This window comes from Lissotriton helveticus, chromosome 4_1 (assembly GCF_964261635.1).
Source record: "Lissotriton helveticus chromosome 4_1, aLisHel1.1, whole genome shotgun sequence".
NCBI lineage: Eukaryota > Metazoa > Chordata > Amphibia > Caudata > Salamandridae > Lissotriton > Lissotriton helveticus.
This window is the reverse complement of record NC_136063.1, coordinates 420,035,696-420,053,771: the sequence shown is the minus strand read 5'-3', so window position 1 is coordinate 420,053,771 and position 18,076 is coordinate 420,035,696. Positions and strand designations below refer to the sequence as shown.

The 18,076-nt window shown below is 46.4% G+C and overlaps 1 protein-coding gene across 4 annotated transcripts in view; it reads left to right on the top strand.

The window, feature by feature from the left end:
• Positions 1–18,076, top strand: part of VPS13B (vacuolar protein sorting 13 homolog B) — a 3,181,000-nt gene that overhangs the window by 2,016,348 nt on the left and 1,146,576 nt on the right. For all 4 annotated transcript variants that reach the window (XM_078686964.1, XM_078686965.1, XM_078686963.1 and 1 more), the window contains exon 33: positions 1,327–1,470. In XM_078686964.1, coding sequence (XP_078543090.1) covers positions 1,327–1,470 — 144 coding nt within the window. The remainder of the gene's footprint in view (positions 1–1,326; positions 1,471–18,076) is intronic.

Genomic DNA, 18,076 nt, shown 5'->3' with positions numbered 1-18,076 from the left:
CCGAAGTTGGCAGCTCTGGCCATTACACCACCTCCTCCCCCAACTTTCAGGGTTAGTAATTGGTTCTGTCTTAGGCGGTGCTAACAGTAGGAAATGGCTGGTGCAAGCTGCCTCCTAACAAACTAACCACTGCCACCATGACAATCATGTTTGCTTCTTCCCATGCCAAACCTCTCCCGCCTCCCCGTGCTCTGTGGTGCTGTCTGGCTCATTTATATCTCTCACCATACCCCTGTTTTGCTCTCCCTTGTGTGTTGCTTTCCCCTACCTAGTCCACTCCCTTTTACTTGACGCGCTGACCATTACCCCCAGCCTTTTTTTCTTTTTTAAATATTTTATTTTTTCGGGTGGAGAGGACAAAGCAGCAAAGCGAATAGGTCCAAAAGGTGAGACCTAGTGGCTTTATAGTCTTTTTTTTAATTGGTTTTTTATAAATCATTTTTATTGGCATTTAAAACAAAAAAACAACTGTACAGTAATATCTATTGGGAGTGTAGCTTAACATCCATTACTTATACATCTTGTCATGGAGTACAGTAACGTCTGAATACATATCCCATCAGGTATTGTCGAGCAGGATCTCATTGTTCTAGAACGGTAGGTGAGGCTAGATTTGAGTCCATACATGGTAGTCAATAGGCCGCACCTTCGATAAGGCGATCGCCCTCTAATTCAGCGCTGTATTGTAAATGTCTCTATATCCCAGCCAATGCTTTAAACTGGAGAACTGGGGTGTTATAACTGGGGGTACACCGTGTTTAATGTGTAATCATCCAAGAAGGGCCTTCTTATTACTACTGGCAGGCTAGGTCTTGGGTCGCGCCTACGCGGAGGGGGAAACATCTGCAACATCCTAGGGAGAATTTTGCACCTGCCATCTGGCCCTGGCCCCCGGTCCCTGGTTCGGACCCGTCCAGCACCTGCTCTCTAGATTGGCCCTCCTGAGAGTCTGGGGGGGCGGGGTTGAGTGGCAGGGGAGCAATTACCCAGGGACCCAGACTCGTCCGAGGTTTCTTGTGCAAAGTAGTGGCTTTGTGGTCTTATATTGAAACATTGAAACTCTGAAACGTATTTTCTTCACTCACATGAACATCCTGAAACTCTTTGGTGGGGATAGCCAGGACATATAGGCGTGAGTAAACTTAAATAGAAAACGCATAATCATTGCATTTCACTGGGAGACAATTTTCTTTCTTTTGTGCCTTTTTCCTTTCCTACTCGACTACTAATTACTGAACTTCATTGGCAATTAAAATGTGATTTGCTTCTTTTGTTTAGCTCAATTTATCACAAGTAAACAAACATGATTATATTTAATCTTCACAGGAAATTTTAGTGTGTGGCCATTCCCTGGAAGTGAACATGATCACAAGCTTGGACTTTTTCCTTAGCGTGTCTCAGGTCCAACTTCTACAGCAGTTAATGGAAGTCAACATGGCTGGTCTGGAACCTCCAAGCAAATCCTCTGAGGTACTGAAATAAAGATTTCTAATAGAATATCAGTTTTTACCTAAATTGTTTTAAAGTATGTTTATTTTGTGTAGATAATATCAAAACTATTATTCAATTTAGCATTCTCTTGACCACAATCAAATTTGCACCCTAAAATACTTCACAATTACGCTGAGTTAATGAGTTGTTAATGCCACCGGAGTGCAATTTCATTATTGGCCTTTGGGGTCAATGACCATTATGTACTTGAAAGATCTTTACCGGTATTTGCTGAGGACATTAGATCCATGCTTTCACCCCTCACCTTTTGTGACCATTGGGGTGCTTTTTGCTGTGGGAGCTTGATATTTTGCTGTTCCTCCTTTTAGTTAGTGTCACGTGGCCACAAAGCTATGGCAATGACAACACAGTGTGTCTTGTATTGTGAAATATTTTTTCTTTGTTGATTTGCACCCTTACTTTTAATTCACATGACTAATGGACATTGTGATCGCTCTTATGTTTTGGGGGAAGCCCAACCAAGACCCCACTTACTTTTGTAATGCTTGAAGGAGTCATACAGGGGCATTGTTTCCACTTTTGGGAACCTTTTTCCAAAAAAAGGCAAATGTTTGCATTTAAGTTTCTGACATGTATGAGTGCTGGTTTCTGACTATTTAGAATTCACAGAATGTTTCCATTTAACCCCTTCACTGCGGCGGCTATTCCGCAGCAGTGCTAAGGGGGCGGGGCGGCCGCACGGCGGGCGCATGCTGGTGATGGAACCGTTCCGTCACCAGCCGTGGTTGCGCTGTGCTCATGACGGAGCGGTTCCGTCACGGCCCCGCCCGCTCAATGGAACGCTCAGCGCAGGCGCGGAATCCGCGCCGCGCAGGCGTGCCGAGCGGGCCGTGATGGCCCATCATCAGCACAGCCCGACCGCAGCTGATGACGGAGTGGTTCCGTAACCAGCAGGGGAGGGGTTAATGCCTGGAAACCATGACATTCCAGGTTTCAAGGCTCACACCAGTAAATCTTTTAAGAATTCCATTTTTGCATGCAAGGAAATATCCGTGTTTTAAGGGTTCCACACATGCCGTTCCTGCTGACTTTCAGCTTTAGCTACCTCCCATGGAATTGAAGGGACTCTGGCGACCTTCCGGTACAGCCACCAGCACAGTTACCCCTTTTTAGGTCTCGCCTATACAGTGCGCATGCACTGCATAGGAGACCTTTAGCTGTCGTGCAGCTCTTTTTACAAAGCACATACTCGTGCTTGTGGCGGCATAAGGCTTGCAGGAGTGCCCAGTGGGGCGCCACAAGCATGAGTATGTGCTTTGAAAAAGAGCCGACTGCTCTCTCCAGCACACGCGCACCACTCGCGGGTGCACCCCTCCGACTTTCTCTCCCGCTGCAGCGCAAGGCGTGCGCGCTTGTTCATGTTTGCTATGCTCGCAACAGGGTAGAGGGAGGCAACACTCCTAGAGAACCGCCACTGGTCATTGGCTTCTTGTGAGGAGGTGAGCGGGATGTAACACAGCTTTTTTCGCTCCGACACTGCTCTCAGGCCCCCAGCACTGCTGTTTTGCTCGTTATTTTAAATTTTGTTACTTCATGCATTTACAAATCATGCTAAATTAACTTATACATCATTAATGTTTTTCTTTCAACAGCTCGCCATGCAGTACATTAACAAATACCCCAAAAAATATAAGTATTAGTACTGTAAATACTTCAAGTGAGTTAAAACACTGTGGAAGGAGGGGCACGAAAGAGATGGAAGAAAGCGAGAGACTAGTACGCACACATGTAAAGACTTTCATTCTGCCCCACCTGGTACACAAGGTTTTATTTTTAACACATCTGTGCTCTCTTGCCTGCAGCAAGGAAAGGGCCTACGCTGCTCAGGACAACACGCCATGGCTCCATCATATCTTATCACTCAACGTGAACCCCAGGCTGACATTGCTGCCCGATTACTCCTACTTGGTCCTAAACATTTCATGAGTGTACAAGCTAGAACTAACTCTCAGAACTCCACCACTGCATTTAGACGCAGGACAAAGACAACCCCAGTGTGTCAAAAGCAAAGGGCTGCAGCTACATGCTAAATAAGTGACTTAATAATTAAATAGGATCACTGCTTTTCATCATATATATTTCCTTTCCCCCTCTCCACATTGCAGCGCTGCTTCCACTTCACATTCCCACCTCCCTTCCCCCAACACCACCTCCCGCCCCGGAGTGTGCATGTCATTATGAAAAATCCGTCTGCATGCCCAAGTCAGTGTGTAAAACACCAGCTACATGCTGCAGCTAACTACATTTCTTATTAAATAAAAGCACTACTTTTAAATGTTTTTCTTTCCACCTTTTTCATGGCCATGGTGCTGCTTGTTTTAACCACTTGGATGCTAAGCCATTTCCAACGATGGTATGTAATTTCCATTGAAATCAATGGAAACTCCATGACGAGCTGGGCTCGTCATGAGCGTCGAAGGGGTTAATTACTTTCTCCCCACCCGTTGCTTGTTTCTACACCCCTCCCACCTGCCTTCCGGGTTTCTCCACCCACCCAGTCTCTGCTCATTCTCCCAACAGAAGGAAACAAGCTTGGCATAGCCAATAGGTCTAGCTTTTGGGACTTTATAAGTATTTTTTTTTAACTTTATTTTCGGGTTTTTATTGTACAACCTCCCATTGTATTACGTTTAAACATTGTCACAGTAAACCAGTACATCATAATAACAAGTCCTTCATTCTTTGGTCAGAGTACAACATATACCATAAGCATACAGTGTTGATGCACAACATAAACCTAGAGTATTCACAACAGGAAGCAAAGTAACAGGGGTTGGGAGAGGGGTTGGCCTAACGGCTAAGGCGCTCGACCTCGGACCTGGGGATCTGGGTTCGAGTCTCGGTAACGACGCCAAAAAACCTCCTGTGATTCTGGGCAAATCACTTAATCTCCCCGTGCCTAAAATGAAAGTGTGTCCTCATGTAACGTAACTGGTGCTATGTAAAGCGCTCTGATACCTGATTCGGTTCGGGTCTAGTTCGCGCTATATAAAAACACTGCAAAAAAAAATAAAAATATTCACGGCGATGTCTAGCCAATTGACAGTCAGTGTTCATGGCGATCAGTCCACATGTAATAACAGGGGTATTAAATGGTGGGTGGGGGCTCAATGTCTGGTTCCGTACCACTATGTAACATACAATATTCCTTAAGGGGGTCCCCATATATCTGTGGGCCTGGAAACTAATGGTAGTAGCTCAGCATATGTAGTATTCTGCTCCTAACAATAGAGTAGGTCAGCCATCCATTCCTTAAATTTCGGGGCACGGCCCTTGCCCCGTCTACAGGCCACCCTCTGTTTAGCTAGCAGCAGCGATAAAGCCACAAACTTCCTGTGCGAAGCCGGTATCTGTGCCGTATATCCCAGTAGGGTGAGCAATGGGTCCTTATCTAAAACGCTGCCAGACATGCTATCTAGCGCCAGTAACACTTGCTCCCAGTACTCTCGTATGGCCGGGCATTCCCATGCCAAAGGACAGAATCCCGCCCCCGATTGCTTGCATCGATCGCACCTATCTGTATCAGCCAACTTAAACCTGAATCTCTTTACTGGCATGTAATACAGCCTATGCAGGTATTTATAATGTATGATTCTCAGCCTGCTGCTGGCCGAGATCTGCGATGTTTGCATACAGCAATATTGCCATTGTTCGTCATTAATTTCGCGCCCTAATTCCTCGCACCAGTGCGCACGAGATCTACTGTGGACTCCCACTTTGTTCACTCGGATACTGTTGTATAAGCCTGACACTAGATGTTACCCATCTACTGATCCCAGCATTTGGTTCAATGGGAGAAGATTATTCGTCTCTTGAGGAAAGTCAGGCAGTATAGCCCGCATTCCTTGCCTGAGGCGTACGTAGAGAAATATGTTGAGAAGCGTTGTTTGCACTTCTTGAAAAAGGTGTTCCACGGACCGGAACATCCCATTGTGAAAGAGGTCTCCCCAAGTGACCAAATTGGCACGTTTGCAGAGCCCCTGAAATCCCTGCTTTAGTAACAGTGAGAGGTCTGGATGATATGACAGTGGGAGCCGCGAAGAATAAAGTATAGGCAATTCTAGCAGTGCTGTTATCTGGTGCCATGCATCCGCCGTGCCTGAGATAGAAGTGGGTGGCATCGCCCGCGTGCTGACAGGGCCGTGTATCACTCCAGTCAGCGGTATTGGGGCAGCAAGCCAGTCTGCCGCAGCTATTTTACGGCTTATAGCGAGGGGGGTGCACCCAGTAATATGCGTAGTGTGCTTGTGCGCTTAAGAAGTATATTTTGAAATCCGGAACATCAAACCCTCCCTGCGCATACGGCCTCTTCAGTGTCGACCAGTTAAGCCTCGCTTGTCTCCCTCTCCACATTAGTCTAAGCAGCTCAGTTCGCAATGTTTTAAAGGAAAATCGTCCTGGCGCATAAGGAATATTAAGGAACAGATAGAGGAACTGGGGGAGCACAACCATTTTAGTAAGGGAGGCTCTGCCTGCAAGTGAGAGAGGCAGCGATATCCAACGTGTGACATTAGCATTTAAGCGTGTAATGGCTGTACCGTAGTTCGCTCGTATTGTTTCCTCTCTGTCCCTAGCGACGTGGATCCCGAGGTATCGCAGCTCTGTCTCGCACCACTCTATAGGAAAATCTAGTGAAAATTTTGAAACCGCCTGCGTAAGTGGGAAGACCTGGGATTTCCCCCAGTTGATGCCTATTCCAGATAGATAACCAAACCTCACGAAGTCATGCAAAATGGGGTTGGTATTTTGTTGCGGGTCTCTGACATATAGCGTAATGTCGTCCACATATAACGACACCAATATTGGTCGAAGACAACAGCGGAATGCTTTGTCCTGGTGTATCTGCCTCAGCCTACAAGCCAACGGCTCCACCGCCAGGGCAAAAAGGAGCAGGGATGGTGAAACACCCCTGTCGAGTGCCTCTGGAGATCTCAAGGGGTTGGGACAAGTGGCCATTGATTAACACCTTGGCCATGGGGCGGCGATATAGAAGCTCAAGCCAGGACATGTATATCTTGGGAAACCCATTCTCCGCAGCACTCCAAACAAATAGTCCCACTCCACCGAGTCAAACGCCTTAGTGGCGTCTAAAAATACAGAGGCAAGTGGGAAGTTAGGCGCTACATTCTGAAGTAGCGAAAAAAGGGTCCTAAGATTATGGGACGTGGCCCTGCCAGGCACAAAGCCCGATTGGTCAGGTAGTACAAGCTTATCAAGTAAAAGGGACAGTCGATTGGCTAAAACTTTCGCCAACATTTTTGTGTCGCAGTTCATCAAGGACAGCGGCCTGTAGGAGTCACAAGATTCTAGCGGCTACCCAGGCTTCAGCAGTGACGTGACCATCGCCTCTCTCATCGAGGATGGCAATATGCCCACCTCTAACGACTCTTCCTGTACTGCCTTCAGAACCGGAGCCATGATATCAATATAGGCCTTATAGAATTCGGCCGGGAGGCCATCTGACCCTGGCGCTTTCCCATTCTGAAGCTGCATAATAGCCTCCCTGATCTCATTGAGTTCAAATGGATGACTAAAGAATTCCCGCTGAGTATCTCCAAGCCAGCCAAGTGCCACATCTCCCATGAATTCCTCCAAATTAATGGCCCCCTGCCTTTGAGACATGTATAGTGTAGTGTAGTTTGCAGTGAATGAGTCCAGTATACTGTGCAAGTCTCCGTGTGCTGACCCATCTAGCTCCTGAATTTCAATGATATGCGTGCTAAATCGAGGGTTACGTGTCATCGCTGCCAAGACCTTCCCCGGTAGCTCATTCTCCCCATATCTGCGCGCTGTCCAGTATTTACCCCGGAACTTCGCCTCTCGATGCGCAGTATCCTCGTACTCAGTAAGAGTCGTGCGGAAGTCTTTCAACACTTGTCCCTCTTCTCCCCTCCCCATGCGCCACTCGATGTCCTTCAGCTCTCGTTCCAGCTTACGTATCCTGTTCTGTAAATCCCTCAAAACCCCAAAGCTCTTAGACATGCAATACCCACGTATTGTGACATTGAATGCTTCCAATATCATTTCAATATGATCAACTGAACCTTTATTTCAGACAAAGAAGTCTTTGATTTCTTCCTCTAATTCCATGCGGAACACCATATCCAACAGAGCCGTGGGTTGTAAACGCCAGCTCGGCTTAGGCCTATCATACCCCGGAGGTGATAGGGAGACCTTAACTGAGCAGTGGTCCGAAAAGGTTCGTGCCAGGTGTGGGACATGTCTAATGGTCGGGCACAACCCCCTTGTCAGCAGACAGTAGTCTATGCGTGCCCAGGTCCCTCTGTAGGAGGTAAAATGCGTGCCTTCTCACTGTAGGGGATGCCTGTATCTCCAACTATCTACCAGCCCATCCTCCGCTATGATTCCCTGTAAGACATCATGCGCTTATGTGTAATGTTGCGGACCTGTGTTGGATCTGTCTATGTGTGGTTGAAGTGCAACATTAAAATCGCTTCCCTAGATAATGTGGGTCGAGCCAACTGCCAGGATCTTACCCCATAAATCTGTGAAGAATTCCGGGCAATCTAAATTGGGACCATAACAATTAGCTATTGTGATTGTATCTCTGCCCAACCGCCCCCACAGTATGGTATACCTCCCTTGTGGATCTTCTAGCACTCCCATCCTCTCAAAGTTCGTATGATTACTGATCAATATGGCCGTACCTCGGGCATAAGTGGAGTGGGATGAGAAAACACGACAGCTCGCCCAGCGACTAGCGAAAACATTTGTAGCACTTGGTGCAATGTGTGTTTCCTGCAAGAGTGCCACTTGAACCTGCTGCCTGTCCAAATATGCCAATACCTGTCTCGGTTTCCTCGGATTCCCAAGGCCCCGGACATTCCAGGATATTACTCTAAGGGTGTCCCTATCCTCCTGTGTCATCAAACCGAACACTTCCCACCTGTCTTGTGCAGCGTATGGGCGCTCATTTCAACATTTGCGAGCAGTACCATATCCAACTGGAAGAAATAACATGTGTACTTTATCCCACTGTGACAATCCAACTGCCCTCCCCCCCCCTCCCACTGAAGCATCCCAATCATGCCAGTATGTAGCTGCCCTCCCCCCTCTCCAACACCTCTCATCTCCTCAGGTAGACAACTGGGTCTGATTCCTTTCTTCTTACACCTGTATGGTAATGTTCGGAAAACAACATCGTAGAACAAAGGAAATGGGGTTCTCCCAAGTGGGGAATACGCCTAGGTAGCACACGAATACCTCTCATCAGACCATACTCCATGTACATACAGCGATGCCTAGGTCTGAATTGAGGGTGACCGACAGTACATTACCCACTCTCGTCTATCCTGTTGTCCGCGAAGTGAGGGCCTTGATACACAGGGGTGTAACGTCTTTTCCCATGCTTCTCTTATGGATTAACGCATCAGCCATATTTGTATGGTATGAGGTGCATTTCCACAGTGCGATGAATCTGTGTGCTGCAATGTTCATTCTTGCTCCGGTGATTGCGATCTGGGGGAGTCTTCCGGATCCAGCTGCGACCTGCTCTTCCACTTGATGTGTTTCAGGTAGTCTTCCACTTGCTGTGGGTTAGTGAAGAATTTTTGCGACCCCTCATGAGTAACTCGCAGACGAGCAGGGTACAGCAAGGCGTAGTCTATTTGAGCTTGCCTGAGTTTCTGTTTGACTCCCAAGAATTTCGGACGTTCCTCCTGCACTTGAAGCGTGAAATCCGGGAACATGGTAAAGGGTACACCATCGTGTGTCCGTTGCTTTTTCTCCCTGGCAACCCTTAAGGTGACATCCCTGTCTCTGTAATTCAACAGGCGAGCAATGATTGGCCTGGGGGTATTACCTGGGGAGGGTCTCAGCCCTAGGGAGCGATGAGCCCTTTCGACCACAAACTGAGGAGAGAGTTGTTCCGCACCCTCCACTGCCTTCAGCAAACGCTCAACGTACTCCTCCATTTTCCCTGTATTCGTGCTCTCTGGTATACCTAAAATCCGTATGTTATTCCTCCGGCTTCGTGCCTCAATGTCCTCATTTTTCGCCGTTATGACCCTGAGTAACTTATCCATTTGCGCTGCCGCCTTTTTTAGCTTGACCGTAGTGTCCTCTACCTCAGAGACGCGTTGTTCCGTCTCCTTGATTCACGTCTCGTGTTCTTCTATCTTGCGAACTATAGCGTCCATCCGAGTTAAGACTGTGTCCATTTTTTCTGCCATGTCGCAAAACCGTGTCTGACTTCACTAAGGAGCGACTTGAGATCGTCGCTGGGGGTCTTGCTGAGGGGCTTCTGCTCCAGTATCTGCCTCAGTGTGCTGCTGTTTAGGGTTTTTTTGGCCTCATATGTTAGACAAGGTTGGCGAGCGTCCAACCTCCCCATCCTGCCACTGACTCTTAGTTTAGGGTATTCTCTGCCACCCGCTGGAGCGATGCATTGCTCGTGATCCTAGGACAGCTCTCCAGCACCCAGGAATATCCAACAAGGCACCCACTTCTATGTGTAGGTAGGCTGTAGCTCTGGGCCCCTCTAAGGTCTAGGCAGTGGTTGGTGTATACCCAGTCGGTTCCCACTCCATGGTTACACTCAATCCATACAATTTAGCACGCTCCCAGTTGTGCCTCACCTCTGTGGCGCTATGCCGCTGCCAAAAACCAAGTTTTTTCACCCCTTTTTCCACAATCCGCAAGGCATGTAAATACTGTCTCTCTGCGCAGGACACTCACCAATGTCCGCGCGTTGGTTCAGTTGCTCCCGCCAGTTAGTCCAGCACTGGGGGCAAGCACAGTCCATTGCCTCTCCTTATGGTCATCCCCGTATTACAGCGGGTGAGGTGCAGCACAGTATCTTCCCTTCCGAGGCTCTATGTTTTGCGCTACTCTTCACTTCTCTCACCATTAGCACCCCAAGCCGTCCACTCTCCTGTCCGGCGTTCCGTATTGCAGCAGCGGCAGTCCCAGCCTCAAAGCCTCTCTCACTGCCTCTCTCTTGTTCTACAATTCCCAGCAACTATGCCTGCGCTTCTCAGCCGATGCAAGCGGAGTCCAGTATAGGATACCTTCTCCTGGCCCAGTCGACTTCTACGGCCGTTGTTATGGCGGTGCCCCCCGCAGCGCGCCTACCTCTTCAGCCCGCTCTTTTTCAATTATCCGGGCAGGCAGCGGTGCCGGACAGCGAGCGGGACATTGTACTCTTCTCCCAGGCAGAATATCACGTTTGCTGATGCTATGCCCTGGCGCCTGTTATGTTGCGCTGTCACTAGGTTCGTAGGGCCCGGTAGTATTAGGGTCCGATGCGCCCTCATCTAAAATGGCCGCCTTGTACTTCTATGAGCTGCGCCTCCCCACCGTGTAGTCCCCAAGGCCAGCCCGTCGTTACCGCTATGCCAGGTAGCTCCCTTCCATCTCACCGCACTTTCGGATCATCGCTCAGTAGGTGCTGTCTGACGCCCTTCCCACATCCTGCTACACCGCGAGTCAGGACAACGTTTTCTGCTGCTGGCCGAGCTGCCACGTTGGGGACCTGGGCCTCTCGTACTCCGCAATGCCGTACATGCGTTCCAGAGGCAGCAGGCTCCACTCCCGTCTCTCACTACTCCTGCCTCTCAGCCGTTCTGAACCCCACTGCCAGCCGAAATTTCAGCACCGCTGGGATCGCAGAGTTTGTAGATTGTCACCTCACACTTTTACGCCCATAAATGCAGACAATGAGCCGGATAATTAACGGATTTAAATGCCGGTCTGCGGGAGCTTCACTCCATGGTGGCCATTCTGCTTGTGCGCCACCTAGCGCCCCGGACTTTATAAGTATTCAGTTATGCAGCACAATACCCTTAGTGCAACAACATCAATTGTTGCAAGGCTAAACACTTATAAGGTCCCAAAGGCGAGACCTATTGGCTATGCCAATGCTTGTTCTATTTCCATATGTGTTATTTAAAGCTTGGTAGTTATGAGCTTTCATCCACCTCAGATCCGATATGTTTAAGAAGTTCACTGCTTTGATGAAAAACAAATCCTAGCACCGTTCCTGAATCATGTTTGGTTTCAAAATCTTGTTGTTGGTGTTATTATCAGTTTCTGTAAATCAGGAATTACTTTCTTCTTATTTGAGTCCCTAGGCACATTTGGATAGGGTTATCTTGGCCATTCTCAGTCCTCTTTATGACAAGTTCTCGCTACTCAGATGCTCTCCATGTTTTGCTCCTTTCTCCAGACCTTTTAGCTTTTTGTGTGTGTTTTCAATTAATTAATCACATTGGATGCTCTTATCTCCTTCATACGATCCTACCCATGATTACTACTTGCACTTGGAATTATTAAAATCGGACTTCAGCACGTTTTGCTTGCAGTTTGCATTACTGCCTCAGAGTGTTGTGTCTAAACATGCATCTGACATCATTCGGATTCCTCTGGCGTCATCTCAAGTTTGCAGCGCCTCTTCTTTTTCTCCTTACTGTCACTTCTTTTGAATGGTTTACTGTCTTACCTATAGCGAAGGGCAAACATTTTTAGAACGTATAAGTGAAAAGTGTTAAATTGCTGGTTCAGTTTTACAAGATCATGTGCTGGTGGCAGACATAAAATGACAAGTGGTCACGATCATTGATGGTCATTGGGAAGTCCTGCGAACACATTCCCCAGGCCCCTTAAACACACATGCACTGGACCTGGACTGTGCATGAGATTGTCATACTGTACTGTCTAGATACACTAAGTATTAGCCTGTATTTCATTGGATAGGGGGATGAAACATGTATGAGGAGCTCCCTCCCCTGGGTGCGAGTCATCAAACAGGTAAAATAAGCAAAACAGCACTTACCGAGGGTGTTGCAGAAACAAGTACAATTAGGAGATTAAGAATGCAATTAAAAAAAAGATATTTGAAAGCTAGAATAACCATTGAGAGGAAGCTGTAAATCAAACTCATCACCAACCGTAAGAAAAAGGCAAATACATTGAGATCTTTGCGTATTGTTGTTGTCATTTGTTTGTTTTACATAATGTTAGCAAGTGAGATATCAGCAAAAACAAAACGTGTGTGGAAATCCTTTTGTTGATTTATCGAGCTTGTGAGAGTTGTAGTTTTACTTCTTAGGTCTGGCTTAGAGGCTTCTATAGCTTTGTGCCGTCCTCTTTTTTGACCCCAAAAATCGCCATATTCGTGGTCTATCAATCAGTACTCTTCATCCACTGCTATGCTGAAGTGGCGTTCACTGTTAGCCCCCCTCTCTCACCACATCATACAAAATGAGGGAATGGGTCAGCCTACTTTACTCCCTGGTTGGCTTGCACTGAGCATAGTAGAGTTTTACCTGGTCCCTTGTCCACAGCAGCCTGAAAATGAGAGACATGGCTGGTGTGCCAGGACTGCTGGGCCACTACGTATTGTTATGTTTTTTAAAAGACGTTTTGCCTTTTTTCATATTGAGTATGTTTGCAAAACTAATGCATGCTTGCCAAAGTCAGACCTATTCGCTTTACCAATGCTTGTTTAAAAAAAAAAAATATATATATATATATTATTATTTTTTAAACAAGCATTGGTAAAGCGAATAGGTCTGACTTTGGCATATATATATATATTTTTAATGTTGCTGTGGAAAGACTTTAGATCAGCTACGTTTTAGGCTGTCAAGATCAGGGTGAAAGGACCAGAAAGTAACAGTGCTTCTCACATTAGCTCCTGAATGTAGGGTCTCTTCTGCAAAACATATTGCGCATCTAAGGTGAACTTGGGTGCATAAAATATGTAACTTGCAAACTTAAAATCTTAAGTCAAGGTTGGTTGAAGTTTACTTTTGGGCATTCGCTTATGAATGCTCATGAGTTCACCCTTTGACGACTCCCTTCAAGGAGAACCCTCTTTCCAGGCTTACACTGCTCTCTCTTCTACCTTGAGTCTCTCCTATCATTACCAGGTTGTGAAGCCCCTAAGCTTAAACGTGACAAAGACACCCTGCACCCTGGAAATCACAATGGCAGCCGTCATTATAACACCCTTGCCTGCTGCAAGGTGGTTACAAGTTTCATTCTGCTTTTCCATGCATCATTTTGCTACTCTTCGTCCCTTGCAGCAAGGCCCCTTGAAGCAGGGTTTCTAATCGTCCTATATACTAGGACGGTGCTGTGAACTTTCACAAACAAAGGTTCAGGGAAGACATTTGTAAGAACCATGTCCAACACCGCCAGTTTACACTGCCAGGCAGGACTTTAAGTGGGCCAAGCTTCAGACCCGGTAATAATTTAAAACGGACATTGGAACGGGCCCTTATTGGACCCTATATTCATGTCCTTCAATTCACTGGCAAAAACTTTGATGATATCTGAACGATTAATGTAAAAATGTTATAATAAACCATGTCAGTAATTTATGGCCTGATTTAGATCTTGGCGGACAGATTACTCCATCACAACTGATAGAGACATCTAGCCACAGATTCCTTACCTTTGAATTTCCCAGGCGTCAGACTGGATCCAGAAGATTTTTATTTGAGTAATACTCTTGTGCGCCTGTTGGCTCCACATGATGTCGCCGGTGTCGTCTCCACTGTTATGACTTCAGTGGCACCTATATAGACGCTACCTCCAATCGCTGATGTCAGTTCTTTTTTTCCGTGCCAGGCAGCGCAGATCCATGAAGAGATCTGCTCCTCGCCTCTTTTTGATAGGTTTTTTTAAAAATGTTTTATTGAAAAATTTTTGGTGTGTAGGATATCCAAGAAGACTTCTGGATTCAAGCTGTGCGGTGCCGGTCACCGCACCGTCAGTAGCGGATCCACACCTGGTCTGTCTTTGGTGCCTTGAGCGCGATGATGATCTGAAGTCGTGGTCCGACTGCCAGGCCTTGGCTCTGAAAGCTTTCATGGAGCGGTCCCTAAAGTTACTTGTGCCTTGGCGCTCAGCACCGCATCATTTGCCCCGGAGGTCTTGTTCTCGGTCCCAGTCGAGAGGAAGGTTCACAGACAACCCGCCGTGACCCTGCCAACTTGGCCTCGCTTTGTTCGCCCTAAGTTGCCAGGGTATGCTCAGACGGTTGGACTGTTCCCATGAGGCACAGGGTCAGACTGATTTGCATATGGCCATGTCTGAACTGGGGTGGTGGAGTGAGCTAAAGAATGATGATGGATTAAACCCAGATCAGTTGACTGGGGGTGTTTGATTTGCTCAAACGCTCGGTCCATCATTCCCTTTGGTATCGCTTTGTTCGCCCTAAGTTAGCAGGGTATGCCCAGACACGGGTCGCTTGCTCACTTTTCCACTGGATTCAAGATAGCCTGGCTGATGAGGGTTATGAACCCGAAACCAGTCCCAGGATGCTTGTTTCTGGTCCAGGGAAGACATGGCTTGGCAGTTCGGGCTAGACTGTTCCCATGAGGCACAGGGTCTGAATGATTTGCATATGGCCATGTCTGAACTGGGGTGGTGGAGTGAGCTAAAGAATGATGACGGATTAAACCCAGATCAGTTGACTGGGGGGAGTGTTTGATTTGCTCAAACACTCCGTCCATCATTTCCTTTGGTATCACTTTGTTCGCCCTAAGTTGGCAGGGTATGCCCAGACGTGGGTCCCTTGCTCACTTTGCCACATAATTCAAGATAGCCTGGCTGATGAGGGTTATGAACCCGAAACCTGTCCCAGGATGCTTGTTTCCGGTCCATGGAAGACATGGCTTGGCAGTTCGGGCTGGACTGTTCCCATGAGGCACAGGGTCAGACTGATTTGCATATGGCCATGCCTGAACTGGGTTGGTGGAGTGAGCTAAGAATGATGATGGATTAAACCCAGATCAGTTGACTGGGGGTGAGTGTTTGATTTGCTCAAACGCTCCGTCCATCATTCCCTTTGGTATCGTTAAGATCTAAATCAGGCTCTCACTTCCTGCTTATATTACACATGTTTTACTTAAACTTGAACTCCCTAAGACAGTTTGCTAGCCATTTCCAGGATTTTGCACCCTGTATTTCAACCCCGGAAACACAATCTTCATCTTAGTGCTTAGAGAATGAGCAATAGCAGTTGATCTCATTCGATCTTCCTCCTGAAGTAATTGATGTCGTTTTGGCAGCCAGTTGTCCCTCCAAGAAATCACTCTACGCCTACCGTTGCCTTGGTGTGGTACTAGGCAGATTGACTTACTTCAAACCAAACTATCTGATATGTTACTTTTACTGTTGTCTTTAGCACAGCAAGGGCTTGCTTTGGACACAATTAAAGCTTATTTGTCTTTTCTTGAGGCTCTTAGTGCCATTGACGGATCAGTCCTCTTTATTTCAATAAAAATAAATAGAGAGGGACCCCATTTTCTCAAAGGGACAAGGAACTGTATAGGACTATTAAGTCAAAAAAAGGATTTCCATATGGGCATATGCAAAGAACCATTCACGCCTTTCACACTCTTACTAACTTCCCAATCCCCGCTTAGTATACAGTCACAGAGAAGATTAGGTACCACCTATATGGTATTGAAAGATATTATTCACTTTATTGACTAATAGATTTGCAGATCTGATCAAGAAGCACCAACGTTAATCATATTTCATATAGATATTACTAAATAAAAACCACTGTTGCATCATTTCTAAAAGATTATTTTCATAAAAAATACCCCTTATTAAAACCTTTTATCACTCCTGACAAAGTATTTCTCTCTTAAAGCCTAATTCACAATCTGAAATACTTCATAAAAGCAAATACAAACATGGAGACTACAATAGACAATCACATGTATCTTTTTGATCATTAATCTGTTATACTCCTTGCTCATTACAAAGAGTATCTTCCACTGTATCCTTCACTGCTCATCAGATTTATTGTTTCTAAGTGCATCGACGCATTTCGGTGGATCCCACTGATAAAAAACGCCTTTGTCAGGCCAAATTAATTTCTCCCACAATATTTAAAACACAATTATACTTTAGTGATTTAGTGTTGTACCTGATTTTTTTCCTCGGCCTCTAATTTGATTGTATCAGGGAGCATTGTGTGAAAGATCTGCTCTTTGTTGGATTCGCTGGAACGAAAAAAAGGCAGAGCAGTTCTGAAGAGGACTGCCTCTCAGTGGATCGTGCTCTGCATTGGTCAAGAATCAGCCCCCGGAGAACATGTAGGCTCATTCCACCAGAGTCCAAGCTGCCACCTACACCTACATTATCATGTGAAATGCCTGTTCTGGGCATTTGCCAGCTGCTATGTGGGCGTTGCTCCACATGTTCATGCAGGGTTAATGTCACTAATGTCTGGACAGCCAGGCCTGACAAGAAGGCCACATTTTTTACCTGCTGAGTCCTGCAGGACTTTTTGCTTTGAGACAGTTCATAGACCCTTCACCTGGAAGGTACTGCTCTAGTATCTATTCACAAGTTATGAAATCTGCTGTTTGAAGTATACATCAGAAGAACAAGATACTTACCTTTGATAATGTTCTTTCTGCTAAATACTCTATCTGATCGCAGATTTCTCACCAACCTCCCCGTTCTGTGAAATGCTCTCCTTTTCCATCTAAAAAGCTCCCAAATGAGGAATCTGCATGCTGACCCTTCAAATTTGCTGATGGGCTCTGCATCTCAGGGCGCAGGCAAGCTTACAATAGAATCTGATGTCGGCGTACATTGGTGGTGCTTATACGCAGCTCTGCTCTTCACTTCTAGAGATGATGAATAGGTTTGTATGAATAGATGTATGAATCGATGTATGAATAGGTTTGTAAAGCGCACAGATGCTCCGAAGAGTATCCTGGCACCAGTCTTCACAGGCAAACCCTTACATCTGAGAAAAAGCAATGTCTTCAGCTTCTTCTTGAAGAAATGTTCCGATGTTGCAAAACGGGGCTCAAGGGGAAGTTTAATCCAGGCAGACGGACCTAGAAAGGAAAAGGAGCGACCAACTGTCTTGGTGCAATAGATCTTAGTAACCATAATCAAGGCCATATTAGAGGAACGAAACTTCGTAGTAGGAAGGTAGAAGTGATTTCTGGTGGCTACATATTTGGGGCTATCTGAGGTAAGGCTCTATAGGTAAGAACTAGAGTCTTGAATAAAATATGTTTTCTCACTGGGAGCCTATGCAAAGAATGGAGTTAGGAGAAGGCCTGGGTTCTCAAAGGAAGATTGAGAAGCTGCTGTGCCGCTCCACTGTGAACCACTTAGAGACTTTGGATTAAACAGTCTGTCAGGCCAAGCTGCAAAGCATTAGCCTAATCCAGCCTGGAAATAATAAAGGCCTGAATTACTGTCTTTCTGGCTGGTACAGAAAGGAAATGCAAAAACGTGGTCAATGGGCAGAGGAGCCCAAAGCAGGTCTCTACCACAGTCTGGATTGAGGCTGGAACGAGAGCTGATTACCGAACTTTACCTCTAACCACTTCTGTTTGATGGAACAGAGGAGAGGCTCCCTCCGGCCAGCAAGCCAACCAGTCAGAAGAAAAGTACTTCAGTCTTACCAACATTGCACATCAGTTGGTGCTGGTGCATAGAAGAGAAAATTGCAGCTAGGCAAGGACTGAATAAATCTGGGGCAATATCTTTCCCTTTATTAAACGAGAAGAGCAGCTGAGTATTGTCCACATCCTAGATTATCTCAGCTTCAAAGGAT